At 43.6% G+C, this 18,010-nt stretch overlaps 1 protein-coding gene across 4 annotated transcripts; it reads right to left on the reverse strand.

The window, feature by feature from the left end:
- Positions 1-5,325: 5,325 nt before the first annotated feature.
- Positions 5,326-16,232, reverse strand: TRMO (tRNA methyltransferase O). 4 transcript variants are annotated; one of them, XM_025281771.3, is made up of 5 exons: positions 16,082-16,232; positions 13,903-14,077; positions 12,916-13,073; positions 9,306-9,947; positions 5,326-5,907 (listed from the first exon to the last, which is right to left on the reverse strand). In XM_025281771.3, the coding sequence occupies exons 1-5, from the start codon at positions 16,155-16,157 to the stop codon at positions 5,783-5,785; spliced, it is 1,176 nt and encodes a 391-aa protein (XP_025137556.3). In that variant the 5' UTR covers positions 16,158-16,232; the 3' UTR covers positions 5,326-5,782. The 4 variants fall into 4 exon arrangements, with proteins under 4 accessions (XP_025137556.3, XP_006063520.4, XP_025137557.3 ...); XM_006063458.4 differs by having other exon boundaries at positions 5,326-6,042; XM_025281773.3 differs by lacking the exon at positions 5,326-5,907 and adding an exon at positions 6,185-7,274.
- Positions 16,233-18,010: the final 1,778 nt, after the last annotated feature.

An 18,010-nucleotide genomic window follows, 5' to 3' on the forward strand; every position in this document is an offset into this window, starting at 1 on the left:
CCTTCTTCAATGCATGAAAGTGAAAAGTGAACGTGAAGCCGCTCAGTCGTTTCTGACCCTCAGCAACCTCATGGACTGCAGCCTACCAGGCTCCTCTGTCCATGGGATTTTCCAGGCAAGAGTACTGGAGTGGGGTGCCATTGCCTTCTCCTCAATGTAAATATACGTGGGCCCAAACTTGACTGGTTTGTGTGGCATAAGTTCATAGGCCAAGCAGCCCCCTCCATCAGTAAAGACAGAGTGTACCACTGAGTTTCCGTCTCTTCCCTGAACTCCTGTGGGCACTGAGAAAGGCTTCTCTTGTGCTTGTCACTTACATTCACATGCACTGACCTAAATCTTGAGTTCTCTGTGAGTTGCCCTTCTGGTAACTCACAAAGGCAAGAGAAGGGGCAGACAGCAGGATAACAAGGATGCTGGAGAGTCATTTGAGAACTCCTTAGATGAGGAACCTTATTTTTAACAATGGCCAAAAATCCTTATTGTATTTCATTGAGCTTTAATCCTTATGACTCACCTCTTTTCTGTCAGAGAGGTAGAACTTACCTTAATAACTGCACTTTATGATTACAATTCTACTTTCATACAAAAGAAGTGCAGACTACCCTGAAATACTTGGGCTGGCATTAGGAAAGAAGGCGGGAGAGAAAGGGTGCTGAGAAGGATCATGAGTGAGGAAGGGCCTGAGCTGGGGGTGGTGTGCAGGCAGTGAAGGCAGCTCCTGGTACATATACAATTTCAGGAGGGAGAGCCAGGTGGGCAGGTGGCATAAAGTCACCTGGGTCCTTAAGATGGGGGCACTTGGTCAGTTCCCTTAGCAAAACATCCTATAACTGGCTAAAAGAAGTTATTTAAAAGAAAATTCTGTAATGATAATAATAATAATAATAAAATAAGGCCTTCCATACTTGAAGCACCCCTTGATTCTCCTGAGTCTGCTTATCCAGTCATGAAAGCCAGAGCAGGCTGTCAGAGAAAGCACGTTGATGATGACAGGTACAATTTAAAAACGACCTAAGTTGGACTTCCCTGGTGGTCCAGTGGTTGGGGAGTCCACCTGTCAATGCAGGGGACACAGGTTTGATTCCAGGTCTGGAAGGATCCCACATGCCTCAGAGCAACTGGACCCGTGGGCCACAGCTCCTGAGCCCTCGCACCCTAGAGCCTGTGCTCTGCAACAAGAGAAGCCACTGCAATGAGAGGACTCTCAGAGTAGTCCCTGTTCACCACAACTAGACAAAAGCCCATGCAAAGCAACAAAGCCCCAGCACAGCAAAAATAAATCTGTGAGTCTGTTTCTTAAAAGATAAAATTAAAATGACCTACGTTTACAGACCACAGAAGAGTTTAGAAAATACTTTCCCAAGCATTATCCTTGTAACAACAACTCCATAAGGTCAGGGAGGTGGAGATGGGCTCAGTGACTCGCCCAAGGTCACAGAGGTAGCACAGGGCTGAGCAGAAAGCAGTGCGTGAAGTTTCTGAGGCCAGTCACAGAGCTCCCCACATCTCCCACGCTAAGGAGGTGCCAGGCAGATCTAGTGAGAATGGGCATCCCTGCCCCTATTCTCCTCCCTCTTCATTTAGTGGTTAGATTCCCATGAACATCACTCTAGATGAAGCATGCTCTGCTTATGAAGCATCTGTGTGTGTTAGTTGCTCAGTCCTGTCCAACTCTTGGCGACCCCATGGACTGTAGCCCGCTAGGCTCTTCTCTCCATGGAATTCTCCAGGCAAGAATACTGGAGTAGGCTGCTATTTTCTTCTCCAATGAAGCATATGGAACCTCAAATAAAGCATCTGGGTCAGCTGAGCATCTGCCCCTGCACAGGGGAAGGTATGAGAGCCACGATGGGAAGGGAACCAACTCCAGGGGCAGGTCAGATGACAGGGATGACATCCTGAGTGCTTGGCCGACCAGCTGTGTGAGCCTGAGCACATCATTTAACCCCTGGTCAATGTAGAGAAAGCAAGCAGCCCAGTGCCAAGGACCCACTAAAAGTGTAGTAACTGATACAGATTTCATTATAATGGTACCTTCATCCTTTGGGACCTTATCATAAAAAGAAAACTACCAACAAGAGCTTGATAAACAAACGGCTCATCAGTTCAGTTCAGTTCAGTCGCTCAGTCGTGTACGACTCTGTGACCCCATGAATCGCAGCACCCCAGGCCTCCCTGTCCATCACCAACTCCTGGAGTCTACCCAAATTCATGTCCATCGAGTCAGTAATGCCATCCAGCCATCTCATCCTCTGTCGTCCCCTTCTCCTCCTGCCCCCAATCCCTCCCAGCATCAGAGTCTTTTCCAATGAGTCAACTCTTCGCATCAGGTGGCCAAAGTATTGGAGTTTCAGCTTCAGCATCAGTCCTTCCAATGAATACTCAGGACTGATCTCCTTTAGGATGGACTGGTTGGATCTCCTTGCAGTCCAAGGGACTCTCAAGAGTTTTCTCCAACACCACAGTTCAAAAGCATCAATTCTTCAGTGCTCAGCTTTCTTCACAGTCCAACTCTCACATCCATACATGACCATGGGAAAACCCATAGCCTTGACTAGACGGCCCTTTGTTGGCAGAGTAACATCTCTGCTTTTTAATATGCTATCTAGGTTGGTCATAACTTTCCTTTCAAGGAGTAAGTGTCTTTTAATGTCATGGCTGCAATCACCCATCTGCAGCGATTCTGGAGCCCCAAAAAATAAAGTCTGACACTGTTTCCAGTTTCCCCATCTATTTCCCATGAAGTGATGGGACCAGATGCCATGATCTTCGTTTTCCGAACGTTGAGCTTTAAGCCAACTTTTTCACTCTCCACTTTCATCAAGAGGCTTTTTAGTTTCTCTTCACTTTCTGCCATAAGGGTGGCGTCATCTGCATATCTGAGGTTATTGATATTTCTCCTGGCAATCTTGATTCTAGCTTGTGCTTCTTCCAGCCCAGCGTTTCTCATGATGTACTCTGCATATAAGTTAAATAAGCAGGGTGACAATATATAGCCTTGACATTTGCTATTTGGAACCAGTCTGTTGTTCCATGTCCAGTTCTAACTGTTGCTTCCTGACCTGCATATAGGTTTCTCAAGAGGCAGGTCAGGTGATCTGGTATTCCCATCTCTTTCAGAATTTTCCACAGTTTATTGTGATCCACACAGTCAAAGGCTTATGGGTTTCGCTAATTCCAGCCTCCACACACTGGAATAATCCATCTCACACCTTAAGCCAACTACAATTTTAAAATGTAATAAGTGGCACTAATCCTTCTCCTCTCTCTATATATGTGATTGACAAGTATCAGCATTCCCTGTGCTAGTTACTGTTTTGGAGAGCTGGAGCAGATGGGCGGAAAGCCAAAATTACCTGAACAGCTTGAGCTCCTGGAGTTACTCTCCAAACTAGTGAAAATTATCAGCTCTCAGGGCTCCCCCTATAGGCACCAGAAAGCCAAGGCTAACCTGGAAGGTGGATGTCATTTGTGTCCCTTTCTTTAGAAAAAGTTCCCGAGATGAAAAGGATTGGAAGGTTTACTTCCAATGACTTCTCTTGCTGAGGGATGGAAGTTCATAACCTAGAGATATGAACTTCCTCACAACCGGACATTTTCTTGCCTAGAGACAAAAACTCACACAGGGGAGTCAAGGATTGGGGGTGGGTAGAGGCTATAGAACTTGTATGAGAAACAGCTAAAAAAAAAAAACCATGACAGAGTGATTAGCCTCACCCTCTATGGCCCTGCCAGAGAGTGTAGTTATCAGAGAACAGACCTGCTCTCATGTAAAGGAGACCCTTTAATAATGAGCTACACAGGGCCGGGGTGAAGGGTCGTCACTGAGGGGCTTATGCAGGGAGAAAAAGGCCAAACACTGGGAATACTGAAGAGACTGATGAGCTGGCAGAAAACTAAGCTGGATTATATTTAGGGTTTTAGTTCTAAAACCCTGAGAATGTATGTTAAAACCGCAAACAATGGAAGAGTCCTCTTGCTAGAAAGTTGACTGGTATGGTCCTCGGAGTTATCTTCTCCATATTAAATATCAACATTTTGTGTTTCAAGACCTGAAAGTGAAAGTGAAGTCACTCAGTTGTGTCCGACTCTGTGACCCCATGGACTGTAGCCTACCAGGCTCCTCCATCCATGGGATTTTTCAGGCAAGAGTACTGGAGTGGGTTGCCATTTCCTTCTCCAGGGGATCTTCCCAACCCAGGGATGGAACCCAGGTCTCCCACATTGTAGGCAGACACTTTTACCGTCTGAGCCACCGGGGAAGTCACTCAGTCTCAAAGTGATTTTAAGAGATAAGAATTCAAAATCAAAATAAAGGATGGATTGTTACCTATGTCCGTTTCCTAGTTTTAACATTATACCATAGTTATATAAGATGTTACCATGAGAATAAGCTAGGTGAAGGGGTCACAGGCCTTCGGCACTATTTTTGCAATTTCCTATGAATTTATAGGGTTAGCAGTAAAGAATCCACCTGCAATACAGGAGACGAGGGTTTGATCCCTGGGTGGGAAGATCCCCTGAAGGAAAGCATAGCAACCCACTCTAGTGTTCTTGCCTGGAGAATCCCCATGGACAGAGGAGCCTGGCAGGCTATAGTCCATAGGGTCACAAAGCATCAGACACATTGAAGCGACTTAGCACACACATGAACCTATAATTGTCTTGAAATAAAAAGCTTTTACAAATCAAATTAAAAATACTTCCCCAAGAGGTTCTAGGTAATCTCAAAGACAACCCAGTTTGTTTCCGGAATGCAGTGTCATGAGCCACAAATGACTCTGCAAGTATCTACAGGCAGCAGGGCTCATTTCAAAACCATGATCAATCAGCTATTAAGATTTATGGTTACGATTAGGAAAGCCTGTGTCATGCTGACAGGTGTCTAATTTGGTTATGCTGATCATAAATCTTCAGCCAACTGGGATCACATTGCTAAAATCATCTATGGGCAATACGTTCTTGAAGCTGCTTCCCGTGTGGTGCTCACACAGGAATCGTGCACAGACTTAATTACTCTCTTTATCTGACTGTAATACAACAATGTGCTTGTGTCTTCTTCCTCCACAACTATGACTGGCAACAAGAATGGCATCCAGTTTAATCTCAGTCTACCACTGAAACCCCACTCACGGTAGTTCTCAGTCAATGGTCATAGAATAAATAAGAAATAAATCAGTAATTAAGTTATTTTTCTTGGACTTCTCAGAATGACTTTCTTTTCTGATACAAAGGCATCCAAAGAAATCCTAAAGTCACCATTTTGGAATCAGTATTAAATATATACACATACGTGGGTGCGGGGAGCAAAGTCTCTAAAGATCTTTATAACAACTTTATTTTGATTTGTTAGTTTCTCAAGATATCATAACTCAGTTTGATTTAGAACAAAATAGAGAGATCGGGCTTTTTCAGACAAAAAAAAACCCAACATGAATGGCTGAACACATCCCCTAACTTCTGCCCAGTTTTACCAAGTACCAAGGACAACTGACTTCTTTCAGAAAACCCTGACATAGCATCACCTTTGGATTCTTCAGTATTAACTGATCAAAAGCAATCATGATATAGTGATTTCTCCAAATTCTATACCTCTTAGTTTATTAAAATACATGTTTTTCAAATAAATATTGTGAACAAGCCAAATCACCAAATGTGTGAGATCACAAAGTGTCATGTTACTTCCTTTTGCAAAGAAGGCACATCATTAGCTTGTACTGGTAACCCAACAGCCACACCCAAGTCAATCAGGCTGTCTTACAGGCTCCATGGAGGATCCTCACGAACCCAAAGACACCGGGGACTCCGCAGGCTTGCTCATTTGAACAGGCTCAGAAGCCGGCTTGATCCTTAGGACTTCCGCAAAACCATCACCAAACCAGCATGTGACGTGTGCCGTGTCTACTGTAAAGTAAAAGAGACGATCTTGGCAGAGCTTCCGTCGATATACAGACCGAGGATCAGCTGACAGCACAGCCTCGATGGCATGCCTTGCTTCCTCCGCTGACTGAAAATATTTAAATGAAGCCTGACCAACACCTGCAATAAGAAGAACATAGCTTGGGAATTCTCTGGCGGTCCAGTGGTGAGGACTCCATGCATTAACTGCCATGGGCCCAGGTTCAATTCCTGCTGGGGAAGTAAGATCCCACAAGGCACACAGCCCCCACCCTCACCCCACCCCAAAAAAGGACCCCATGACTTAATTATCAAAATCAAGCAAGTCAAATTTCAGTACAGTGAGTTTCAAAGTGGAGGCTGGTTGGAGCCTTGAATATCACTTGGAAATCTACTTAGTCATCATAAAGAATGTGGTACTGTCATTATATTAAAGTGGTACATATTCAAGTGGTATATTCAAGTGGTACTGTCATTATATTAAATTTATGCACACTCAACCCAGATTCGAAATCTGCTGAGCAAAGAAAATCATGGCAATAATTTTCCTTAGTCTCCTAAGCAGGACAGCTGAACTTTCACTTTTGTGCACCCAAAATGTCACTTTCTATGCTCAGTGTAGAAAGTGAAAGTCAGTCACACAGTCCTATCCAACTCTTTGTGACCCCATGGACTGTAGCCTGCCTGGCTCCTCTGTCCATGAAATTCTCCAGGCAAGAATACTGGAGTGGGTTGCCATTTCCTTCTGCAGGGGATCTTCCCAACCCAGAGATTGATCCTGGGTCTCCTGCACTACAGGCAGATTCTTTACCAACTGAGCCACTAGGGAAGCTCAACATAGACTTGAATTCAATTCCTTGTCATTTTCCTCTCACAATGCAGGCATGGTCACTGAAAGGCATGACAGTCCCAGCATGCTCAGAAGGCCACACATAGCCAGAGCACTACCTAAAGGCAGGGCAGGGTGCCTCAGGCAGGGGAGGTGTCACACACCCACAAGTAAAAGTAACGCTACTTTCTGTAGGAGAAATGGGAAAGCCCTTGTGAGAACAGTGAAGCGGGTAGACTAAGGTCAACACCATCACTGGGAAGAGGCTACCCCATTCCCCAGGTTTGTATGTCAGTAAACACAGGAAGCGGAAACATTTCCTATGTTTATAACACTGTGGGTGTGTTATAATTTTTAGAAATATATTACATACAAAACTTAAATAAAAGATTAACTGTAACCTAATTTTTAATAGCTGCCACATAACATACATCCAAACAAAGATCAGGCTCTACCAGGAAGGCAGGTGCTTTACAGAATGTTGTCCCTGTTCAAAATATCATCTGGAGTGGTACTGGGGGGTGGAGGTGCTGTCTTTATCCTTCTGAAAACAAATTCAGATTTTAGAAAACAGCCAAATATCACTCTGGACTATGTCCAATTAAAAAGTTAGTAAGTAAAGTCATGAAATACAATCTCTGGTCAAAAACTGAGGACTAATTATGCAGTGCTAAGATTCCTTTCGTGTTTGGTACATAAAACGATTCTAAGGCCACTCTAAAAAGAAGGGTTCCCAAGACACCACACTCTTCAGTAACTGTTTCCCGTAGAAGCTCCAGGTCTTCCCTTGGCTGTTCATTTGGCGCAGGTGCCCTTCCCTCACTTCCCTGCCTACTTATGTTTCCAAGCTCAGCCCAAATACTTACCCTTTCCTCCAAGAAGCCTTCTCAGATTTCCTCCCCAAGGAGATAGAAGCCTCCCCAGATTTTCTGCTCCCCAAGTTAGAATACACTCTCCTTCCTGTTCCCACAGCACTCTATTCCAGTGCCAATCCCACCTCTCCATTCCAACATCTTTTTATCCTTTCTACACTCTAAACTTTCTGAAGTCATTTCTTATTTCTGTCCTGGCTCAAAATTCTGCTGCTATAAATCAATCAGCACCCATTTTATAGTTACAGTTCATTATTTCTCTTTTTAATCACTTTTTAAATCAGTAAGACATAATGTAGCCTCTCAATGAGCTATAGTTTGAAAAACACAAAACTTTCCAAAGCAGGAAGCATTTCATGATAACCACCAGACAAGGGGCAAATATATGGTACCTTTTAGGCAGCACTGCTTTGTTCTACCACAAAATCCTTTTTTTGACTTTCCTTGGGAATGCCCTGGTGGTCTACTAGTTAGGACTCCAAGCTTTCACTGCTAAGGGTGTGGACTTAATCCTTGGTCAGGGAACTAAGACACTACAAGCCATGTGGGGCGTGACCCCTCCAAAGAAAAAAAAACACCCAAAACTGACTTCCTCTTCCCATGAACTGTTCTGCTGCTGTTTAGTCACCAAGTCATGTCCCACTCTTTTGCAACCCCATGGACTGTGGCCTGCCAGGCTTCTCTGTCCAAGGGATTTCCCAGGCAAGAATACTGCAGTGGGTTGCTGTTTTCTTCTCAGGGATCTTCCTGACCCAGGGATCGAACAGGTGTTCCTGCATTACAGGTGGATTCTTTACCCATGAGCCATTAGGGAAGCCCCCCCATGAACTAGATGCAGTGATTAAACAACGTTCATAAAACTTTTAAAATAAAGAGATCAATTTAAAAATTAAACGTTCTGTTTAAACATAAAGCCTTAGGATAGAATGAGAAGCACAACCACCCAGTGGCAGGTGAAATCTGACCTCTCCTTGGCAACAACGAACTGGCTACTTCTTACTGGAACCACTGAACCCACTTCTTAACGGGCCCTTCCTTCATTCTAGACAGCTGCTTGGAATCTGCTTGTGGGCTTGAAAAACCAGATAACAATGTTTGTTAACATTATGTATTAAACAGGTACCAAGTAAAAGACCTGTGGCGGCTCTTCTGCAGTGCTGGGACTTTACAGGGACAATTTCTGTGGTAAGACACTCTTTCATTCTTACTACTGGGCTCTGTGCCAAAGGCTGAGCTATTGGCCACCTGACAGTTAAAATAAGATGAGACATTTCTCTAGTCAGCGAGTGAAACAGATGAAAGAAGATCTACCTAAGTATAGAACAAGCACAACTTAGCGTCTGCATGCCATTTGAGAACTCCAAGAACTACTGCTACGAGTTGACAAGAGGCCCTATTCCTGAGCAGCAGCTGTCCTCAGTAAACACGTGACTGAGTGGCTGGGACTCTGTGCTGAACAGTTGCTGACTGAAAGCCATCAGATGATGACATTGTCCAACAAGTCATAATGACCAATACTCTATATACCTGCCCTCAGAAATAGCAATTTGGTCTATGGCCATACCACCCTGAACATGCCTAATGTCATCTTGGAAGCTAAGCAGGGTCGGGCCTGGTTAGTATTTGGATGGGAGAAACACCAAGTTTGCCAAATCTCCTAGCAAAGGCTCATCTCTTATTCACAAACAAGAAGTGGAAAGTACCTGGTTCACCTGAGCTGAGGTGCTCAAGGTCCATCTCTGCGTGAGGAGTAAACCGGACTGCCAAGGTGGCCACAGGGGCCTCTCTCACCCAGGCAGGGACCAGGCTGCAGTGGGCTGTACCGGCCACCCTGGAAGGAGCCTTGGGGGACATCTCTGGGCCGTGTCCTTCTGGGGCCACTGCTTCTTCCCCTCTCTTCAGCCTGCTGTCTTCTTGTTCCTCTGAAGGGCTCTTCTCCTGGATACGTGGGCCACTTTGCTCTTGTGCCACCCTGGGACTGGATTCTTCACCCAACTCTGCTGCTCTCTCCCTCGGCTCAGGTGAGCTTTGCTGGGTGTTTGCTGCGTCATCAGATCCCACATTGTTTTCCCCTGAAGTTCTATCTTCAGGACATTTGGGTTTCTCCGTAGTGCAGCGGCAGGGCTGTGATTCCTTGTACTCTGAGAGCTGTTGCCAGTCACAGCTATCAGTCTTGCCTTCAGACTGGGACACGGTTTTTGGTTTATGTTGGTTATTCTGTAAGGTGAAGTCCCCTGAAGACTCAATCAAAGTTTTCGGTGAGTCATAATCAGCTATGTAGGGCTTTATGTCTAGTACAGGTGTGCCATGAATCATGTCAATTCCAGAAAGGTAGACAGCTCCACCTGTAATGAGAAAAACATCTTAGAGATACTAACAATGAAGAACAGCACAAACGATTAGAGACTCAACACCATCTGCCTAAACCTCACCAGGCTTAGTCACAGTTCCTTCACACACCAGGCTCTCTTACACTTGGTGCCAATACACACTTCTCTTTCTACCTAGAAACTCATTCTCTTTTTAACCTGTCAGACTGCTGCTTGCTCTTTAAGGCTCTCATGTAATACCTGCTTTACAGAGCCTTTCTGGCTCTTTCAGACAAAAGTGTTCTTTCCTCTGGGTTCTGCAGAGGAACCTGTGCTCAAACTTCTCCTGGCACCCTTGTCACGTGGTCTGGCAATGGCCTGCTTAGAGTCTCTCCCCTTAGACAGTGAGTAGGCCTTCGAGCACTAGGTGGGGCCCACTCACCTTTGCATCACTGGAGGTTTCTAACTTTGTTCCAAGTACATCAGAAAGATAGTTGCTCAGTCGTATCTGACTCTTTTGAGAGCCCATGGACTGTAACCCACCAGGTTCCTCTGCCCATGGAATTTTCCAGGCATGAATACTAGAGTGGGTTGCCATTTCCTTCTCCAGGGAATCTTCCTGATGCAGGGATTGAACCCAGGTCTCCCGCATTACAGGCAGATACTTTATCGTTTGAGCTACCAGGGAAGCCCAGGTACCTCAGAGTCCTGAGTATTACCTCTGTGGGACTGACGATGGTTTCTACTGTGGCAAACAGCATCTAAGGTGGCCCTGTGATGCTCATCACCTAGTGGTGTATGATCCCCTCCTCTTGAGTATGATTTGATATCACTCCAGTGACTATGGTATCTAAGACTCCTGCATTTGCTGCAGATTCACTTGACTCTTCTTGTGGGCTTGATGAAGCAAGCAGCCACGCTGGGAGAGTCCATATAACAAGGCACTGTGGGTGGTCCTTAGGTGCTATGGGCTGCCTCTAGGAGCTGGAGGCAGCCACCAGCCAAAAACCAGCAAGAGGTCACTCAGGATCACAACTGTAAGGAAGTGAATTCTGCCTACGACCAGAGTGGGCTTGGAAGTGGATTCTTCCACAGTCAAACCTCCAGAAAAGAACTCATTTCACATGACACCTTCACTGAAACTTGGTGAGGCTCTAAGCAAGGACCCAGCTAAGCTGTGTCCCAACTCCCTAACCCATAGAAACATCATAATGTCTTAAACATGTAATAAATGTGTGCTGTTTAAACTGATGGGGTGTGGTAATTTGTTACACAGCAAGAGAAATATAATATTCCATCATATAATTAAGCAGAATATAAATCAGATTACCAAATACTAAGGAAAGGTCTCCTGCTGTCCCACTTACACAGCTGTTGTCCAGTTAGTAGACTCTGCTGCAGAGTCTACTAACTTGACCCTTGGAAAACTGGTCCAGTGAGAATCAAAAAACCACATGTGATCACACTCGATCCTATCTTCATTTAAGAAAAACATGACTAACAAAGGACTCTGATTTCTAAAACATGCTTATTGTGAATGAATCTGGAACTCTGGAAAGAAGATTTTGGACTTTCTAAGTGATAGATTGTGCCTAATGATGTCTGCAAAAGACACGGGGTTACAAGTGAGAGTTCAAGGGATTTGAAGTCAGACTAACTCTTGTCTGGATGCTGTTGGGTAAATTATCAAACATCCAAGACCTCAGTGTCCTCATCCACAACAGTCAGACTGCTACTCTAGCAAGTCCACGAGCCACTGTGAGATAACATACATGAACACGCTTTATAAACTGCAAAGCACCACAAAAACACTGGTTATCCTTATACTGCTTGCTTACAAGAGTGTCTATAGTGCTGCTGTGTTTGTCTTCACCTCTTTGATTTGATCTTCCCCATTAGAATGCTAAGCTCTTCTGGAGAGCAGGGATTTTCATCTATATTTGTTTGCCACTATATCCCCAGCACCTAGAATAATGCTTGACACATATTCAGTGCTCAGAAAATATGTGTGGGTTGCACAAACAATCATAAAATGTTCCAGTACTATTACCCAAGTTGGTTAGCCATCACAAACTGAGAAAACTCAAGTTGGATTGGCTCTAGAATTTTTCTGGAAAACCTAACCAAGGCCCTGTTGAAATAATCCAGCGAGGGAGTTCAAGCTCTCAGAAAGAACAAATGAAGTAATGGCTCTCATCTTTTTAGTCTGTAATGTACCCTTAGAGCCTTCGTAAGATCCTCAAAAAAATATCCCACAGTGAATACTTCTCCTTTGGCCACTTTACAAACAAGCAAGCTGATGCCTGGAATGTCCCGATTTCCCATATAGCTGCTACTCCATCTTCTGCCTCTTTCACAAATGTGCTGATCAGGTTGGAGGGATTTGAGAACCAGAAGCTTTCAAAAATGAACAGCTCAGTAGCAACATTATACACAAGCACGCAGTTAAAACTAATCTAGTATTCCACACAGGTTCTCCCACAATCTGACAGATGTTCAGTCTATGGGGTCTTCATCCCAGCCCTCTGCCTCATGTCTCAGTGGACAGCAGCACTGCAGCTAGGATGCTCGTTCATTCCTTGGGGCTGCAAGGAAGAAATGACCGACCACCGCAGGTGCTGACCATACATGCACGTGCAACCAGTTGCTGTGTGTTAAATTTTGAGCGTGTCCAGTTATTTTTAGATCATTTTGTATTTACAGAATTTCGAGTTAGAAAAAATTTGGTTGCTAATTTAATGACTGTGAAATCTTAAGAGTTATTTTGAAATAATAACTTCTGATAAGTGCAGTGACATAAACTAACTCTGAGCATCCTATGAGAGCTTATTTCAAAGTGTTTCAATGCTCACATTCCTTTAATCATTTCATTCTCTTCAATATCTGGTGGGTCTCAGGGGCTAACACCATTTGTATTTCTGTGAATAACAGCCAGTGCTGAGTACAACATTGATTTTATAAGACTTCTTTTGGTTAAGGAAAAAAAGGTAAAAGTAGAAATTACCTTCTACCCTTTCCAGTTTGGCCAGGGTCAGTCCTATTGCATTGGGACGATGTGGGCTCCTTGTAGAGAAAACGCCAGTCTTTGCACCATTCAGCCTAGGAGGCTGTACTTTTGCCTTATAGCTCAAATGACCATTTTTGTGAAAAACAAACAAAATCCTATGGAAAATAAACCAAATTACTGAGTAAGAAAAGAAGACAAAGAAATTAATCTATCATAATGATATGGAGGAGGAAAAAACTATAATCCTCACAAACTAAAACAGAAAGAATGCCTTTAATGGTATTAAAATATGATCAGTGGGGGAAAAAATGTTGGGGTGAGGAAGAATGAACAGAGACAAAATTTAAGTGACGGCAAGTAATGCTAGTATAACACAGGCCTTAATATAGCTAACACTTTACTTAAAAGTATCAAGATTTCTAAGGTCTCTTTCATCTTTTAGGAAGAGCAGACTTAATACTTCACAGGTCTAGAGCAAAGTCCATAAACTTTTTCTTTAAAGGAGCAGCTGGAAAATATTTTAAGGTTTGCAGGTCAACCAGTCTCTGCTATGAACATTCAACTCTGCTACTGTAGCACAAAAGCAGCCATAGCCAACACATAAATGAATGCTCGTGGCTGTGTTCCCATAAACTTACTTAAAAAAACAGAAGATGAGATGGGTTTGCTCCATGGGCCATAGCTTGCTGAACCCTGGTCTAGAAGACAGAATAATGACCCATGGGCAGCGCTGAGGCCTACTGATGGATTTCAGTCATCCATCACAATTAGAACAACTGCAAATGCAGTGTGCCCCCTCAGTGGATCCCACACTTCCCTGAGGGCGTCCAAGTTATGCCAACATTCACATTCATGCCTATAGTCCAAGAATCCCATGCAATAGACAGGGGTGGTCTGGATGGCAGTCTCCAAGGGTACTTCCAACTGGAGTACTCAGAGACAAGTTCTGGTTCAGAGTACATTTCTAACTATAAAACAACTTACCACACATGAGAAAACTGTTCTAAGCCCATCAAGGAATGTTCAGGATTATTAAAGATGCTTTTTCTAATCCTTAAACAAGCCCGTGAATGGCTACAAATGGATGGCTGCCTTGGAGTACCATTCTTGGCTGAGAAACAGGATTCCAAGTAACCAATTGGCTCAGTTAAAAGATTCCCTACAGAAGAAAATTAGGTAAGAAATCATTAATCAAAAGGTCAAGTAGAAGGAAATAATGCCATTTGCAGTAACACAGACAGACGTAGGGGCGTCTCTGATAGCTCAGCCGGTAAAGAATTCCCCTGCAATGCAGGAGACCCTGGTTTGATTCCTGGGTTGGGAAGATTCCCCAGAGAAGGGATAGGCTACCCATTCTAGTATTCTTGGGCTTCACCGGTGGCTAAGAAGGTAAAGAATCTACTTGCAATGAGGGAGATCTGGGTTCAATCCCTGGGTTGGGAAGATCCCCCAGAGGAGCCCATGGTAACCCACTCCAGTATTCTTGTCTGGAGAATCCCCATGGATGGAGAGCTTGGCTAGCTACAGTCCATGGGGTGTCAAAGAGTTGGACATGACTGAGCGACTAAGCACAGCACAGACAGACCTAGAGATTATCATGCTAAGTAAACCAGACTTCATGCTAAGTGAGAAAGCCAAATACATGATACTGCTTATAGGTGGAATCTAAAAAAAATTATAGAAATGAACTTATTTACAAAACAAATGGACTCACAGACACAGAAAACAGATTTGCAGTTACCAAAAGGGGAAGAGGAGGATAAATTAGGAGTTTGGGCTTAACATATACACACTATTCTACATAAAACAGCCAAAAATGACCTATTGTACAGCATGGAGAACTATACTCAATATCTTATAATAACCTATAATGGAAGAGAATGAATAAAAAGAATACACACATACATATAACTGAATCAGTTTGATGTACACCTGAAACTAATACATTATATATCTACTTTATTTCAATAAAAAATTTTAAAAATAAAATATAAAAATTTTTAAAAGAGAAGGCACAATTTTCTACGTAATAGTGTTAACACAATGTATTAAAACCCACCATCATTATTTTTCTTTTCCAAGCAAGCAAAAACAAATAAAAAAGGTCAAGAAAAAATGTAGGAAAACATGTTTTCTTTAACAAATTGACTTCATAGTTTTAAAATCTACCAGATGTTTCGTGCATGCGTGTATGCTCAGTCGTGTCCAACTTTATGACGCCCTGGACTATAGCTGGCCAGGCTTCTCTGTCCATGGAATTTTCCAGGCAAGCATACTGGAGTGAGTTGCCATTTCCTACTCCAGGGGATCTTCCTGACCCAGGGATCCAATCTTCACTTCCTGCCTTGGCAGGTGTATTATTCTTTACCACTGAGCCACCAGGGAAGCCTCTACCAGATGTTCAGTCCAGTTTAGTTCAGTTCAGTCACTCAGTCATGTCCGACTCCTTGCAACCCCATGGACCACAGCACGCCAGATGTTATTCAACTATAAACAAGATTCTTAAAACATTCATAAGTACATATAAATATCCTCATCATTACATATGCCTTGTTATATCCTTTTAGATAATAAACTGGAAAGAACATGGGTGAAAGGAAAAATTCATTTTTAGAAGACTTACTATAATTCAAATTCTATGCTACCATAACTATGTATGTGACCTTGGTCAGGACTGTGGAGTATTTCAAATAGAGGGAATAAGGTGCACAAAGTTAAGTGACAAATTTTCTAGCATAAGAAGGGAACAAAACAGTTTGACTGGAGTGTGAGATACAAAGCAAAGAATAATAAAAGATGAGGAAACGGGTTGCATATAAGATGCTTTCAATTGAAAACAACACAATACATGAAACGAACTAGTTTTAAGCAATAAAGGGAGTGCATGGGGTCACAGTACACAGTAGTTCTTAGTGTACGTGGCTGTTCTGCCAAGACCTTGCCAACCTTAGCCACCAAAGAGCAAGAGAGATGACATCATCCCGCTCGCCTCAGACACATCACGTGGTGGCCTGAGCACATGATCCGTAACTTCGCAATAAACAGGAAAAACGACCCTTGCCATTCAAGGTCTCGCATGTCCCGTCCCCCCTCTGCAGTGAAAGCGGTTCCCAGCTCTTGGAGGTCTTAACGCGTGCAGAACCGCCAGCCTCTTAGAAGTTACCTGTCTCCAGGGCCGGTTTCACACACCCGCACGGGGTCGCTGTGGCGCGAGGCCTGGACTCTTTCAAGTCGCGCATGGCTACGGGTCATAGGCGCCCACCCAACGCGTTCAAACCTTCCGCTTCCGGTTTCCCTACCTGGCGCCTGCGTAGTAGCTGTGCCGGCGGATGGCGCCAAGATCGAGCACGCGCGGGGCGGGGGCGCTAGGGGAGTGAGGCGCCGGGCGGGGGATGTCAGAGGCTACCGCTAGGTGGCGATTAGAGGTTGGAGGCCTTATCCCGCTTCTGAATCTGTGTCTTGTGCTGTCTCGCGCTGACCCGCTTCAGTTTTAGGGTCCAAGTTACCGCCCTTCCCATTGAGAACAAGTCGATAAAGATTTATGCATAAAGGTACTCGAAATGATAAGCAACCTACTCATCCAACGCATGGCGCTAATTTTTAAATAAGAATATGTATATACAGTTATCACACAGCGAGATGACGGGATGTTAGAAAATGTTAATACTCCTTGAATAGTAGGAATGCACAGATGGTCGTTTATACTTCTCTGTATGCTCCCAATTTTTCCATAATAAAAGGATGTTTCGTCAGAAAAGAAACCCAAATAAACCTCGTTTCAAATCTAATGGATGTGTAGCTCTACACCAGACTAGGTAGGGATAAGAAGTGGGGACTATTCCTTGTGCTCCGTACCTCACGAAAACTGAAGCGAGAATGAAACGGAGTCAACGGCCATATACATTGGGATTGTAGTGGTTGTTCCGGGGAAGCTCTAAAAAGTTGAGGACCTACAAGAATCAGTTTTCAGCCACTGCAATGACCAGTTAACCCTGCAGCGCTAGCCTGGCCTCTTAACGTGTGTGTGTTAGTCGCTCAGTTGTGTCCGACTCTTGGTGACCTCATGGACTGCGGCCCGATAGGCTCTTCTGTCCATGGAATTCTCCAGGCAAGAATGCTGGAGTGGATAGCCATTCCCTTCTCTAGGGCATCTTCCCCACCCAGGTACTGAACCCAGGTCTCCTGAATTGCAGGCAGATTCTTAACTATCTAAGCCACCAAGGCCTCTTACCTACTTACTTATAACCTCATCTCTCACCCGTATATTTATAAAGTTTCTCTGTATACTTAATTCTACTTCTGAGTTTTTTATCCTGTTTTTTCTTGGGCGGGGGGAGGCAGAGAGACATATTGCCTGCAAAACAAATTATTCAAGGTCATAAAACTCCACAGATTTAAAAGTTTAACAACCATGAAAAGCTGTTCCTAAACATGTTCATTTGTCATGAACTAATATACCACTATCAGAAAATAACCATCAGGAGTCAAAGATTTAAAGAGAGGATTGTAGGTTTTAAAACAAAAACTTTAAAAACTGATAAAATTCATACCCCTACATGTCCTCTGATAGGTTTTTTCCAGGTGAAATTGGAAAAGAATGCCTTTATTCTGTTTTCAGGAGGGAACAGTTCTGGGCAGCTATGAAACAAAAGTAAGTTAACTGTTGAGCTTTTTGCACGATGTAAAACTCGAGCCGTAATGGCTGCAATTTTCCACTAGATGGGGGTGTTGCTAAAAGTGATAGTCGCTTTGTGGCCCAACAGAGGTATTTGCCTTCTTGGCCTTAGATACCATATACAATGATAGTCACGCCAAAAATACGATACCAAGTGTGACATGTTCTGAAATGCACAGCAGACTTGGAGACGTTGATGAAGTAGATTGTTACTTGATTTAAAGGAAAAAGTTCTCTTTATGGAAAGCAGGAACTTAAATATGTAGCACTTTAATTATATGATTTGCAATTTTTATTATCTTGTCTAGAGGACATATGGTTATATAAATAACCATTATATGTGATTATTTGTAGTTTATGATACAGCCTTTTCTCTAGAGGTAGGATCTAGGGATCTGCCTTAAAAAAACCAAACCC

Source organism: Bubalus bubalis, chromosome 3 (genome assembly GCF_019923935.1).
Source record: "Bubalus bubalis isolate 160015118507 breed Murrah chromosome 3, NDDB_SH_1, whole genome shotgun sequence".
Taxonomy (NCBI): Eukaryota; Metazoa; Chordata; class Mammalia; order Artiodactyla; family Bovidae; genus Bubalus; species Bubalus bubalis.